At 39.3% G+C, this 16,399-nt stretch overlaps 1 protein-coding gene across 1 annotated transcript in view; it reads right to left on the reverse strand.

Moving 5' to 3' along the window:
* The window catches only part of LOC145978246 (synaptic vesicle glycoprotein 2B-like), a 91,187-nt gene extending 81,002 nt beyond the window's left edge, over nucleotides 1–10,185 (reverse strand). The window contains exons 1-2 of the mRNA XM_083110729.1: nucleotides 9,993–10,185; nucleotides 1,501–1,557 (exon numbers count right to left, since the gene is read on the reverse strand). Coding sequence (XP_082966855.1) covers nucleotides 1,501–1,557; nucleotides 9,993–10,137 — 202 coding nt within the window. The 5' untranslated portion in view covers nucleotides 10,138–10,185. The remainder of the gene's footprint in view (nucleotides 1–1,500; nucleotides 1,558–9,992) is intronic.
* Nucleotides 10,186–16,399: the final 6,214 nt, after the last annotated feature.

A 16,399-nucleotide genomic window follows, 5' to 3' on the forward strand; every position in this document is an offset into this window, starting at 1 on the left:
TTTTTGGACAGTGCAAGGGTAGTTCATGCAACTGATGTGGGTTTTCTGTCGCCCAATGCCTGGAATTTTGGCTGTTGACATACCCATCCAATTGAAACCAGGCTACGTCGCTAAAAAGAACTTTATTCAGTACATTGACACCATTTTTTCGAACGAATGATTGAAACCAATGACAGTAACGCAACCGTGCCGGGACATCCACCGCTTTCAATTCATGAACAACACGAACTCTATATGGGTAAAATTTCAATTTCCGTATAGCCTTGTGAGCAGGTGACTTGCGTAAGTCCAATTCTGAGGCGAGCTTCCGAACAGACTTTTGTGGCGACTTCACCATTCTTTGTTCAACATGCTGCAGAACATCAGCTCCTAACACAGAAGGGTGCCCTGAACGTTGCCTGTCATGTACTGACCCATTTTGGCGAAACCTTTGCACAAGACGAAAAATTGACGACTTATCTGGAGTCGGAAACTTGGCACTAAATGCTTCTCTTACGCCAGAATATGACGATGTTCGGATATATTCTTCAACAATAAACACTCTTTCCTGTGTAGAATATGGCATTTTGAAAACACACCCACGACGTCAGCATAAGTAGACACAATCTGGAATGCCGTTCGCGCAAACAGCAACCACGTAAGGCACAGAAAACGTACCAATTGATACACGTTCTTCTGTACCCACATTTCAGGGTTGCAAGGTGTATGTAATTTATTGCATATGATCGAGAATAACAAACTTTCTCCTTTATCGTTAAAAGTGCCTTAGTGTGATAGCCTGAGGTGAAACACGTCTGTTAGTGACACGTGACAGCAACAGTGTTGCCAGTGTCCCTCGAAATATTGTGAAAACATCGATTTTTGGAAGAGCCCATTTATTCCCTTGTGCAATGTTTTTGAAACTTCGTCAAAGTTCTTTTTCTGTCAAATTCAATAGATGGCCATCCAAATTGTTCGTTGGTATTGTGAAATGTTGCAATAATTTACCTCATTGAGTTCTGTGCATCAATACACACAATTTGCAAAAAAAAAAAAAAAAAAAAAATTCCGCCTTTGGCAACACTTTGCTTATTTGTTATTAAAACATGGATGTTCTTACATATGTTTGTCTCTCTAAATTTTCCCAATATACAGGGTAATCTCTTGGCAGAAAGCGTTTCTTCTCATTTCATTTCGCTATTCCGTTATACGGTCGTAAACACCGGGTTGCGTGACTTTTCGGACACTCTGTAGTACGTAGCATAAAAGTAGAACGCATCCATGTCTCTTTTCATTGCAACAGCTGCGAGACAGAAATGAGGAATTAAGTTTCATCCTACACATAGAAAAGTAAATGAATCGACTGAAACTAAAAATGCATAAAATCTGTATCTTAGACCAAATGATTAAGTTCATCGTAGAGAATATGTAGGAAGGTGCATCAAAAAACACACCCGTTGATGAATTATAGTATAGCCCAGCCCAGCAAAAAAAAAAAAAACAATTCTCACTTTGACTTACCTGCAAGTGAAACGGCTGTTTCGAAGTCTGCGGGTTCCTTGCTGGGAATTGCATCTCCTGAAACGAAAATTCACTTTATTTTATTTAAAAGTTTTACAAGTCCATCCAATACAAGTTCTGCGAATGTTACAATTTGAATAATTTACATCCTCACAAGAGCATCTAGAAATTCTAGAGGAAGGTAAATTGTCAAAAAATATTCTTAGTGCCTACATTTATGAATAGGAAAATACATTACATTGTCGTACGTGTATATTCTTCACGAAAATGAATTCCAACTGCAAATTGATTCTGTATCCAGTTCCCTACATCTCGACAGTTCAAGAAAATTCTACACCCTAGGTACAGCGCCTTGAATAACGTAGTGTGGAAACGGCACTGTTCAGGCATCATTGGCTGGTTCCACTCGAATATGATACCGCCAGAGGCGCTGGTGTCGGTACATTCGTCTGCTTATAATGGAAGTAAATGGAGTTTTCGCTACAACGTCTGATTTGTCACGTGCCAGTTCCGACGACACAATGAAAAATTCAAGGAAGAAATGTTTCCCGAAAGCGACGATAGATGGCAGCACGCTATGTAAAGAAGAGCAGAGTTCATTGTAGAAATTAGGAGCAAAGAAGAGTGATTATATATATTATAGTAAATGCAAAATACATAAAGGAAGAGTATAAAAATTATAGAAGGAGTAAATGAAATGTTGTATATAGCCAATTAAGATAATTAAGAATATGCTCGTATATGAAACAATTAGGAAAGTTAATAAGTGAGCAAATGAATTCAGAAATTGTATCTCTCTCCTTTTTGAACCTCTGACGAGGAGGACATCGTCAGCTTTTGTATTTGTCCGTCCCTCGGTGGCGCTGTGTTCAATTAGATGCCCCGAAGCACTTACGGTTGCGCTTCTTATTAGACGCACTGGGCCATAGGCAGCGCTTGCTGTTAGCGATCCTGGGCTATCCCCCTTTTGGTCGTTATATAGGAGGTGGTGCTACTGTCAGTTTAGTCGACCCTACTCTTTCTATAAGTATAGCTTGTATCGTTTGCCAAAGAAGCGGGGAAAGCGAGCGCATATATGTAATAAATAGAATTACGATTTTAAAGGGAAGAAATAAATTAGAAGAAGAAGCCTTTTCCCAAAATAGAAGGAAGAAAAGAAGAAGAAGCCTTTTCCCAAATCAAAGAGAAGAAGAAGAAGTATTTTCCAAAATAGAAGGAAGAAAAGAAGAAGAAGCCTTTTCCCAAATCAAAGATAGCAAAAAAGAAGAAGCCTTTTCCAGAAATTACGAGAAGAAAGAAGAAGAAGATTTCCTTTCAAGAAGAATATAACCGACGTAAATTTGGAATCAACATATTATATATATATATATACACAAGCTTCGCTATATATTTTATCTGTATTGTGTATAGTCTTCAGAATATAGATCCGCATTTAACAATATCCTCTTGGCTATAAAACGCTTTCTTATTTGGAATTCTCGAATAAAGAACCTATCCCCTGAGATTAAGATATCTGTAGCCGTGGTATAAATAACATTTAAGTACGTACCCCAAGGGCGTAGCAGATTCTTTTACATGAAGTATTTCTATAAATGTCATAATTGCTATGATATTTGGTACAGTGGTCGCGAAGAAATTAACGAACATTCTATACAGTCGACCACGTCCTGTTATCGTCATACTTTTGTTAATAATACGGGAGAAAAAATACGCATGGAATGCTCTTCGCAACTAAATTTTTGTGTACGAATTAGGTTCATTATTATTATCATCATCATCATTTCTTCTAGATATACACACTGAAGCACTTGTATTTTTGATATTTACTGTCATTTTTCTTACGCTTTATACTAATCGCGGCGATGATGATAATGATGATTGCATGAAACGACAAAGGGAATCCCACAAAACTTTCTTAGTGCCATGGACATAAGTGTAACAGTGGCGTGGCGTGGGATTTTTAAAAGTGTTACCGGTTATCAATAGGACATTTAAGGGAGACTCCCCACCTCATGCCCCCCCAATGTCTTCCAAGTAGTTCATATAATATTAATCTGGTACGTCTGCAATTCAATACTAGATTTGGGTAAAGTTATTAATCAGGAAAAAAAATGTTGACATAAGGACTGAATTGAAATCGCAAACATTGGTTGTTGACACAATAATACGTAATTTGATACTTACAGAAACATCGAAGACTACTTATAGAGCAGATCAATCCGACGACTCTTCTTTGAAAATAGTTATATGATGCTGGGGTCCCGGGTTCGAATCCTGGCTTGGGCATGGACGTTTGTGATGTCTATTCAACAATTTCATCATATCATCATTCATCCCCATCTTCGCAAATTAGCCAAAAGTGGCACAAGCGAAGAAAAATCAATCAAATCAAATCAAAAAAGTTCTATGATGCTGTCATAAAGTGAAGTTTTTCATTTGAATTTGAATTTTTGGGTGCGTCATGGTCATGGTCCATGTTATCCACATCTGAATTCCACACGTTTTTTTTTTCACCCGAAAATAGAGTACATGGCCAACAAAAGAGTTTCGACAATTGCGCACATCCACATAACCACGGATAGTCGTTATACCACGAGACATTGAAATGTCGGTCATATCCAGCAGACGACTTGGTTTTTAAATCGTTCAAAATAGGCTTTGGCCTCCCTTTCGCCACAATTTCGCTTTTTTCTGCAAAAGAACGAACCGAAAGATTGCTTCAAAATATCTTGTATCGCACGATTACACACACTGTTCAGATAGGATGACGATGAGGATGCATGGTGAATTATTGAAGTAAAATTATTATTTATTTGTGTATGTAATTATTAATTTTTATAATTATGTAAGTAAAATAATAACAACGAACATTGAAATAACCATTTCTTGCTGAGGATTCGAACCTGCGACACCTGACATTTCAGAGCGTGCTAAGGCTTGTAAGTCATGTTTTCACCCAAAAACAGTTCTACCACCTCAAAATCATTGCTTCAATCCGAAATTATTGCATTCCTGCAACAACGTATGTCAATCTCAATCGGCCCTTTCAACAATTATCACAAATTCCTTTAAGCGAAATAATATTATATGTGTGAAATATAGAATTTTAGGTTGACATTTTTAGAAGAACAGCGGACCCCTTGATCATATCCATCTCTCTCCTCTCCTTCTCGCCCATGATGTCGAAGAAGGACAAAGAGGACTTTCGTAATCGCTGATGTTTAGAGTAAATACAAAATATCACTTGGTAGTTTGCTTTTCCCCCAGTGTGATTTGAATCTTTAAAATTTTGATTTGGCGATTTAAGTCCACTTCATGCACAGTAATGCTAATCGGGACAGTTTAAAGTTGGAGCCGAACCACTTTTGCCTCCACCGGGTATCTAACCCGGGATCCCTTGATTATAAGGCGGCGACGCTACCACTGCGCCATCGTTCCCCAGTGTGACTGGACACCTTCAGAGTAAGTAGTGTTGCCCACGGGACGAGACGGGACAGGCTTTTAAAAATTCGAGACGAGACGAGATTGACCATGTGTCATGAGATAAACGAATATTTTCGAGACGAGACAGCATTTCCACGAGACGAGACAGGCCAAAGTCTCGTCTCGTGGGCAACACTAACAGTAAGATAGACCCGATTAGGCGACTTAGCTCTTTTCTGTCAATTGAATATGGCAACACTGGTCTGTATCCGGTAAGGATCACCGGCAACTGCGGCGGCTAAACAGGCATGCCAAAAACCCGCCTCCTCCTCCCGCGGTCAGTCTTTGCCGCAACACGAAGTCTTCCTTGCGTGGGCTCAGGTCCCTTTCCCCATGTTGCCTGAGGAGGGTACCGGATCAGTCCTCCTCTTCGCTCTTGCCGGTGTCAGAAAAAATGTCAGTCTGCAATATTTACTTTACGACAATATTACCAGTTTATGCAGGTAATAATATTTTAAGACAGGTTCTTCAATTCTTTATATTTTGGTGTTACCTGCGGTAACAGCGGCTACATGCACGCCACGCCTCTGGAGTGTAAGGAAACTTTCAAACAAATGGGACAAGCGATACGGGATGTTCACACTGTCACACTAGTGACACACACTTCCAGACTGTAAAATAGCATTCATTGCACATGAGGGTCGAAACAGCAAACGACACGTTCATATGGCGTATTCGCCTGCTACTTGTTACTTCGGTTGAAAAGCTCCTTAAAAAAAGGGTGCTCAGACCGAAGCGAAGCGCTACAGGGGGAGTTCCCAACTAAGTGACAAGAGACACGGTGCCTTCATTAGAGAGAGAGAGAGAGAGAGAGAGAGAATTAGCAAGCGTTATTTGCTAATTGTGCGAACAACAGATCTAGGCGACACGATAAACCGCACGTTACAACGACAGATCTAGGCAACACGATAAGCCACACGTGTCGCTTTGTTGCTTCTGCGTCGCTCAAAATGGGCCATTTCCTCAATAGCTTGCAACATGTTGCCGTGGTTTGTTCGCGCATGCGCGATGGAATGAGTGTCTTGCTTTAGGGAGATTGCGCACCAAAGCGACAAGCGGCACGCGACACTTATCGTTTGAAGATTTCACCAACCGAACGCTGGCCTGTGCTTCCCGTCATGCCGCTACGATGTGAAATGTGCTCTTGATTGGCTCGTTTCCAAGCAACATGTGTCGCTTCGGTATGAAAGTTGCCTTGGACCGAAGGACCCGTGTCGCTTTGGTGTGAAATCCTCGTATCGTTTGTCGCGTGTCGCTTTGGTGTAAAATCTCCTTGAGGAAACGGTGCAGTCAGAGCTTGTGTCCCTACGGTTCGAAAGGCTGCATTGATTACGGACTGCTCGCTTCCAAGCAACACTTGTGGTTTGTCGCCTCGGTATGAAATATCTCTCAGGAAACTATTTATATTCTAATAACATACAAAAATAAAACTCTAGTACACAATCCAACACCTGACGTCCGGAATCACTTTGCGATGTTTCTTCTTGTGTTACGCATGCTATTTATTTATTAATTTTATTTTACTTTTCTTTTAAAATTAATGCCATTTCGTGACTGTAAATCACTCCAAAAATATAACTGTTTCCATCAATTCACGTACCGCATTTCTAAACAAACAAATCTACATAACATATTCCAAAAACTAACTAAGCCGCATTACTCTCATTAGAAAATTAGCAGTCGTACTGATCGCACTGCCATCTATGTTGTCATCCGTCTCGGGAACTAGTTTCTTGGGTCGTTTTCCACACTACGTTATTCAAGGCTCTGTGCCATAGGTGTTTAATGTTATTTTTCTACGGGAAACTAGGCTAATAACTACATAGGGTGGGCACAAAGTCGCTTTCCCCAATAAATGAAGAAATACTTGTTTTGGGGAAAGCTACTTTGTGCCCACCCTGTATATGCCGTTCGTATATACCGATCTAACAAAGAATACGGTATTAGAAACATTGCATATTATATAGATCGTAGTTTTCCAAAAGGGTACAGAGAGTTCTCCAGTTTGACACAAGAGAGCAGCATGTGCAGCAGCAGAGACAGTGCCATCTTCTGTTAACCGACGGAAGCACTTGCAACTGGTTGCTGCCTACGTTTTGCCATATCATTGTGGTTATTTACAAGAGTTATTTACGGGTCAGATAAATATTATACACATCTAGATGAGTTACAACGCTAGAGGAGAGCGGGGAATCGTCTTTTTCCTCACTGTGCCAAATGGTGTGCTCTTAGGGGGAATAAGGGGGCATTTTCCCTCCTGGTTGCAATTGCTTAACGTCAGGGGAATGCTAGACAAATACCTATGCTTCTGAAGAATTTGCTACCCCCCTCCCAACAAACACACACACACCTGTAAATATTTCATATAGTACACTGGTGTACTACTTGATTTGATGCTATTCAATCTCCAGAAATTTCTAGAAACTACATTATTTGGCATTAATATTAACACATGTGAACTGATGGTCGGTAGTAAATTTCTTCATCTGTATCATATATAAGTAACCATCATAATGAAAAAAATTGTTATAGGAGAAGACGACTCGGCACTGCATGACATCATTTTAGTGGTTTGTCTCGTTCTTCACTAAAAAAAGCTGAATAATTATTTTGGACAAAATTTAACTGTTTACGTGATGCTCTGCCCCTCAGGTATCTATGGAAATCACAAAATAGATAGCTACAGCCTGTAGTAAAACACATTAACATAAGCAGGATTTTTTTCATGGAGTCAACAAGGTAATTTTATCCAGTGGGCATATGTCTCCCCACAATAGTGTTGCCCCCTCAAAAAAACACTCAGTCAGTTTGAAGTTATCGTTCCTGCAACCCTCTTATAATAATCAACATAAATTGTTGTCTCTGAAATGAAATTATATTTGTGAAATATGTAATTTTAATCTGACATTCACTTTCCAGAGGGGGCGTGGCCTCTCTTGCCCCCCCAGGAAGTCCATGGCAAAGCACCAGTTGGACAGAAAAAAATATTTACGCCAAAAAGTATACCACTAACCTTTCGACTGGTACCAGAATTTATTTAATAATTCAAATGATAATAAACAATAAACTCTGAATTCATAATTAATAATCCGGTTTAATTTAAAAATCATTATGAATATGGTTACTACTTCAAATTGTAGGATATGGTGTGGTGCAGAATAATACATAGAAGCAAGAAGCAAGGACGTATTTTGGGAGGGTCAAGGGGGTCCGGACCCTCCTGAAAGACTTACCAAGTACTAAAATTAACTAATGACAATATACTTATTTAGTATTTGTTGTATAATCGACAGTTATTTATTTCCGTCCAACTTATTGGAACCCAAGGATTATATTATGATAATATGGCCTTGAAGGACAATATCAAAGAGAATTTATGCAGACCACTAATGACAACATGCATAAAATATTAATCAAGAACTTTTCTATTAGTCAACAGGATCTAACAGTCTTCTTTTATTATTCAATAAATATTCAATTCCTTATCTATTTTGGCGATCTTAACTACACATAAGCTAGATAATGAATACGTTCTCCTATATTCTTATTTTATTTATTCTCACTATTCTTATACAGTCTTTTTACCTATTCATGTAATAATAACAATAAATATTAATTAATTTACATATCTAAATTAATATTTTAATTTAATTTTGCCATAATTGTAATATAATCATTATAATTTGAACATTTACATTATTATTATTTCTGACACACTTGGTTCGGAACCCCCCCCCCGAAATACATTTCAAGATACGTGCCTGGCAAGGGGTGAAAAAGTTGGAGAAAACATTTATCAATAATAACCAGACTCCGGATTTTTATGTAATAACAAAGTAGAAAATTACATAAATATGTAACAATAAATAAAATATGTACCTAAATATGTATTATCAAAAGGATATGTAGCTAAGTATGTAGTATCAAAGAATATGTAATAATATTAATAATAATCAAGTACTCAAGCAATTTCAAGAATTCTGCTAGACATTTATTTTATTTGAACATATCCAATATAATTTTAAGGACATAAGTTGTTCATATAAACATTTGTATCAAATTTATGAACTCAAAAAAGCACAGCAAGGTGTGCATACTTTAAGAAACCATTTTTGTCAAGTATTAATTACTTTTCACATTGCAAATTATTGTAGAATATGTAAGTGTAGGGGCAGATTCAAGAACTTGTAACTTTCGAAACAGATTGTAAAAAAAAGTGTATGCAGAAAGGACAATCGGATGAAAATACATAGCTACTTTACTTTTGTACTTTTGTACAAAGAAGCATATTGTGTAACTCGCTACAAGCAAGGAACTTTCTTGTCCAATGCCAAGTTTCTAGGTGCTGTGCCTAAATCTGGAAGTGAAACGAAAAAACGTAAGCAGTACCAAAATATGTTGTTTTATGTAAAATAAATTAGCAAATATGTAAAATATGCAATATCCTGGCAAATATGTAAAAATCGTCGCAACCGAAATGCGCACACTTTAGATCCAGGATTGCGCACAAATCTCACTGCGCACAGATTTCGATCGAGCGTTGCCACTTTGTTAGCTTTAAAGTTTGTGCGCAAAACTGTCTTTTTCTTTAGACAAGAAGAGATAGAGAAATTAGAAATAAAATAGTAAATCGTACCAATTTACTCAAACTCAAAAGTTAGGTTAGGTTAGGTTAGGTTAGGCAAAACACAGCAAAAACACGTGTAAGTCCACACACTGACACAAACAAACACAACAGAACTGAGAACGGCATGAGAACATTTTACATCTAACAACATCGCCTCATTTTTTGTGCGCAATCCTGTACATTGTGACAGCTTGTCACGGCTTATCAGATACCACTGATAAAACCGGAAAAGTGTGCGCAATCCGCTTAAATAGGTAACATAAAACTTATGCAAAATAATGTCAGTTATATAATTCTTTTACATTTTCCTGTTCAAGGTATGTATCTAGAAAGGAATAGAATATGTAATTAAATACAAATCCAGGCTCCAATAATAACTCACCGTTCTTTGAAGTGGTGTATGGAATCGTTAAATTGAGCGATCCGTCCGTAGCCCACACTCTGGTCAGTTCTAAAGTAATGGGCGATTTGCGCGCCCTCTTAAGCTCGTAAGAAGCAAGCGACTTTATTCGTGGCTCTTTTGCCATGCCCTTTCCTACAGCACCACACAACACGACACTCCCTCCAAAAAGACTCTTCCCTACCAGCCTCGAAAAGAAGCATAGAAGCAGCAATAAATTAAAAACGCCAGGAAGCCAAGCGAAGAATAAATCAACACCAACGCTATCTGCTATTTTTCCAACATTGTTGGCGTAACAATGCTTCCAAGAGACGCTTATCGTGTTGCCTTAGTTTTAAGAATTACGGAAGCAAGGCCGATATGCGTGGTACTATATTTCAATGCAAACAGCCCTATTGTAAAAAGCGAATTTTTCTCACAACGTAAGGGACAAACTGCTAATATTTTTCTTCACACAATTCTTGGTGACAAATTCATTGCATAATGCATCAACTCAGTACTAAAAATATATATTCCTATGAACTAATGCTGCAAAAAAGTGATACTAAAGCAACACAGCCTCGGTGGAGGCACATAGTGATTCGGATCTGACTCTAAACTCTCTAAACTGTAAGCCCGGTCCCGTTTAGCCAAACTTTGCATAACGTCGTTACAACATTTTTTTGCCTAGCCTCCTCAACTTGTTAGGTATTTTAACATGCATGATCTTTGGTATTTCTTGAATAATTGGTTACAGATGTGTGCGCCTTGCCTCTTCTTCTACTTGTTAGATACTCTATTGTGGAGCGACTCAAGGGAGACTGTAAATAAGGTAAAATCTCTCGCCAGACATCAGTGCTCGGTCAAGCGACAATTTACAACACAAGGTAACATTCCACAAATAGCGGAAACAAATGACGTAAGGAAGGAGTCACGACATTCTTCGATACTACCGGGTTTAAACCCGTCATCGGCTGGCAAATACGGAAGTGCTGACCATGCAGCTAAGAAGTATTTGCCAGCAGCTTAAAAGAGCTAGGCTCTAGAATTCGGTAGTTAGTCGCACCTCAGAATTTAGTAGAAGCTCAAAGAGAATACCAATTACCAGGCGAAGACCTATTCACTCTATCAGGTCTCAAGCCCGGCTCGAGAAACCGAACCGCAGCTTTCGCCAAGGCAACGGCTAACACACATGCGAGTTGGCCATCTTCGGTACCACGGCTTGTAAGTCGCAGCCGTAGGTCAGACCGTCGTTCGAATAGCCTTCTCGAGGGCTACCTAACCAAGACCAGCTTGTGCTTCGTCGCTGGCCACGGGCAAGAAGACCGTGGGCCGTCGATCTCAGGACTCCGTGCTCTGTCGCCTGACGTCTACACTCAACCGATTGGCCGAGAGGTAATATGTACATCGTCAAGCTCCTTTGAAATAATTCAACTCTCTGCCAGAAGCCTGTCAGCGAGATTGTATGGGGACCATAAAACGTAACCTAGCTCTACCATGTGACCCCTAAAGCGTTCACAGTCACGACCTCCGTAGTTTAAGTTTAAGTAATTGAAACCAGTGAACGCATCAATATATGCATGATTTTTGGTATTTCTTGAATAGTTGGTTACAGATTTCTGTGCCTTGCCTCTTCTTCTACTTGTTAGATGCATCATCTTTGGTATTTCTCGAATAATTGGTTACAGATTTGTGTGCCTTGCCTCCTCTTCTACTTGTTAGATACTCCATACGCATGGTATTTGTATTTCTTAAATAATTGGTTACAGATTTGTGTGCCTTGCATCTTCTTGTACTTGTTAGATACTCTGTATGTATGGTATTTGTATTTCTTGAATAACTGGTTACCGATTTGTGTCTTTGCCTCTTTTTGTACTTGTTAGATACTCTATATGTATGGTATTTTGTATTTCTTGAATAATTGCTTACAGATTTGTGTGCCTTGCCTCTTCTTGTACTTGTTAGATACTCTGTATGCATGGTATTTGTATTTCTTGAATAATTGCTTACAGATTTGTGTGCCTTGCCTCTTCTTCTACTTGTTAGATACTCAATATGCATGATCTTTGGTATTTCTTGAATAATTGGTTACAGATTTGTGTGCCTTGCTTCTTCTTCTACTTGTTAGATACTTTATATTATAGCCTCTTGGTTATGATCTCTGAGTCGGGGACACGTTACATTAGTTCAACTGGGCTGATCAACACCTCTATGGAACACAGATAAACGATTGCTATTTACTTGCATAATTGAAACCTCACAAGGTTCCTGGTATCAAGTCAGTAATTACTGTTTTCATTAAAAGCATGAAAAAACACTGGATAATGGATGTGAAAGTTTATTAACAAACTTTTAAGTACTTGTCTATTAACGATATATTGGGCTAATATAATTCAAAAACTCTTAAAGAAAATATCAGTAGTTGTCAGGATCAATTCAAATTTTGCAAACAATTAATAACAAATGCATGGATTTTCAATACAACTTACCATCTCTCCTGTTAGCCATGATAAGTTATTAAATGGGTAAAATCAATAAGAACATTTTGTAATTTTAATATGTTGGGATCTATTTATTATTAATTCTGTAATTGTGTCTGTGTATTTTGTCTGATATTACAATCATTCGGATGGAGCTCAACAAGGAAAGTAATTACTAATACTACTTCTACAAAACAAACTAAAAATAGTGTTAAACAACTATATACTAAACTTAAATCAAACCGTCACCACTACGTGGAGTCAATTCCTATCCCCTGTTGAACTCGTCCGTCACGTCGGGTGTCCGCTTAAACAGGTAGCAAGGTGCAGGGCAGCTGGAAGTGAAGCGAGTGAATCAGAATTGACCTTACACTCTGATCTGCCTGGATGGATGACGTAAGAACCAAAGTGCGCTATCTATCGGCATTTCCCCAAACAGCTTTATAAGAGTAAGAAAAGCAGCGAGCAAGAAATTTTTAGGAAATGCATTTTTTTGGCATAAAATTTGGAACTGAGGGGGAAATTGCCCCTCTGTGCCTCCTAAAGGTTCCCTTGGCCGTCATCGGCGGACTTCCTACAGACAGATGGGTGAGGAGTGGAAAAGGGGCAGGGGGGGAGGGGAAGGTTGCGGTTTTTAAAGATCTAGCGAGGAAGCATCGAATGGTTCCTCAATCATTGGTTCCAACCCCATGAAAATGGTACTAAACGTAGCACAGTTTGATCTTTGCTGGCCCCTAGCATCATGCTTTTGGCATAATGATCAAATCTAGCATAATCTGCAAACCCGAGTCCCTGGGAGAGGGAAATCGAATGCAAAGGAATAGGTTTTCAGGAAATAGAAGTAAAATTACGTCCAAATCTTATTTGTACTTCACCAGCGGACTTGTTTCAAATAAAAGGGAGTATGCATACACAGCGACATGCTCTTTTTACAACCATGCGACGATCCATCCTTTTTCTTTTCTTTATCCTGTCGATTTTTGTTCCTGAGGAGATTTTACGGCAGTAAATCGATAGAAGGTTGGGGGTAAACAAACCATTTTCTCAAACCGTTTCAAGTTCTATGCTGAACCCATTTCGTTTGTTGAGCCATTCTACACAACTTTTTGTAGTGAAAAATAAGTTTGGTTTGAGTTGGTGTTTTAAGTCCACTTTATGCACATTAAGGCTAATCGGGACTGGACCTACGGTTTAAAGTGGGATCCGAACCACTGTGCCATGTGCCTCCACCGGGTATCGAACCCGGGACCCCTTGACTACAAGGAAACGACGCTACCACTGCGCCATCGGGGAGGCCTATTGTGAAAAATAAGTAACGCAAGTTTAAAACTCGAAAAGTATATGCATAATCAATAATAAATCCTAGGACACTTTAGAAGCATTTAGCATAATTTCAGAGTTTAAGGAGCACTTTTTATTATCTTCAATCCAAACGACAGGGAGAGGGCACAAAATCGAAATTCTTTGCAAAATCTGAAATATCGTCAATACTATTTTCGTTGGTTTTTACAGGTTCACATTAAATAATTTCATAGTTCAAGGGGGCAAGGGCCGTTTGCCCTACCTTGTGCGTGGGTCTGGAGGTAACATTCTAAATGCAATGGATAGTACGAGCGATTTGTGCGACTGTAATTGAACGCATTTTTTCAAACCCCCCTCAGTTTACCGTAACTTCTTCCTACACTTCAAAATAGCCACGAGTGGCCACTGATGTGGTTGCACTACACCTAGTGTCAAAAAGTGAAGCGAACTGGACGGAACTAATAGTGACTTTACGTGCTTTGATACATCTTTAAGTCTGCAAACTCTGTACCTCGGCTACTTCGAAATCACTTGAGCGATTAACTCCTCTTGCATTGTTACCAAGGCAGTCCTTCACGTCAAGTATAATTGGACAATCTATTGTCCGAGCACTACAGCTACGAAGCTATTCTGAGGCAATTTACTTAGCGATTGAGCGGTGTGGACACAGTTGCAGCGATAACCAGGCTATCAGAGTGGAACTTGGTATTGTGGCGTGATAAAAATCACCGGCCAGCAGGAGTGATGAGACTGTAAATATTTAGTTACAAAGGGTGAGCACGAGAATAATGGACTGCACACGTCACGCGAAGGTTTTACCTGGAGGTAGGTGGTTGGCGGGTAAGGCATGTTCGTCTGAATCAAATCACTAAATTTTAAGAGGGCTTCACAAACAGAATTCCCAACCGTCAACTTTGGAATTGTTCACTATTCGCACTGTGAAATTGTTCTAGTAAATAATTAATGCCTAATAGAGCTTCGGTGGTCTAATCGATATGGCGTCTACTGCCACGGGTTCTGTTCCAGGGGGTGAACTAAGGTCGGAATTTTTCAGGCCTTGTCTCCGTATAAAGCGGCTCTGTGGCTCACCCAGCCTCAAATCAATGGGTACCTGGGGACAATCTTGGGAGGAAAAGGCGGCCGGAGCGTGGTGATGATCACATCACCTCCAAAATGGCCGGGATCAAGAATGTATGGGACCCTATCTTCACATCCCCATAATGTGCCTTCATGCATGATGCTATGTGCACGGGGAAATTTACCTTCTTTAAGTAACGCCTAATGACAGCGTATCACGCCGAAGGCCAACCCGATAGTCTAATCACTTAATCACATAAAAAGGGGTCGGTTGAAGAAGCTGGAAATAGCTTCCTTCAATCAAATTACACCAGCGATCTTCAGCGGATGTAAAAAACCGCTGATACGAATTCTCAAAATCGTAGGGAAGAGACTGCAAACGCAGCCTTACACTAAAAACACCGTTATCGAAGGACGCGGTCTCGTCAACGGTTTTAACGATCGAAAGTTCGAATTCCACATAAATAGTTCGAGAGAACATTTCTCAGCCAAGTTATACTCAGAAAATTATCGCATAAACAGTGTTGTTGCCTCCGAGTTATACCAGCAGTTGTACTAAGAAAATTATGGCGTGAATAGTTGTTGCCTCCGACTTATATAGTCGGATTATCGATCGATACAAAAGGAGTTACAGCGAGGAGCGGTGCGTGAATCGAAGTTACTACGGGAGTTGCGTTATCGAAAGAAGTTCTATTTCAGGAGTGTTTTATCTACGAGACGATCTTCACATCGAGTTCTACAGGTAAACGAACGTTCCTATATCATTTTCTATCTTTCTCACAACCCTGCCAGACCAGCCAATCGAAGTGTTCAAATCTAATGGTTAAGTGTTGTTCTTATTTCACAGGGGCAAGCTCCCTTTTGCTTGTTTGTGTGTTACCGTTGTGTCTCCGGGGTAGTACCCAAAGTTATAAGTGTACATCTCGCAGCCAATATCCCCTAGTACCAGGCTCTCACATAGCCTGAGGTTGGATCCCCTAAATCTACTTTAGACTTATACGATACTCTTACAGTATTTTTATGTGAAGAATTTATGAGGTACAACGGACAAACTGTCTAACTATAGCGAATATACAGTTATACAATGCAACTTGAAAATCTATCGTGAGGTTGCAACGCATCTTTGAAAGACACACAACAACCCCTTCCGCCCGAAAATTTAGTTCTATTGAGCTAAACGGATATATAGACTTTTCATAAACATAGCTAGTAAAGAAGTGTCATGCACGTTCATGTTGACCAAAACAGACATTGACATTTTATTATAAATCAAGCAGTCCAATGAAAACCATAACGTCACTGGCCAATATTCAATTTGGCGGACATAACACATCGAAGTCAATGGCGAGCATGTAGTATTATATCGCGTGTGTCACTAATGGTCAAACATACTGTTCCTTAAACTCCCAATTTGAAGAGGAATTTCGATACTTCCTTGTGACAACTTTTTTAAAAGTTCAATTCAAGTAGACCTTTTCTATACGTGGGTTTATTTCTGTAATGCAATCAACAACGCTAAATGTAAATGCAATCATACGCCATCTGTTGACG

The sequence above is a fragment of the Lepisma saccharinum genome, chromosome 24, assembly GCF_977018435.1.
Source record: "Lepisma saccharinum chromosome 24, izLepSacc3.1, whole genome shotgun sequence".
In the NCBI taxonomy this organism is placed as follows: Eukaryota; Metazoa; Arthropoda; class Insecta; order Zygentoma; family Lepismatidae; genus Lepisma; species Lepisma saccharinum.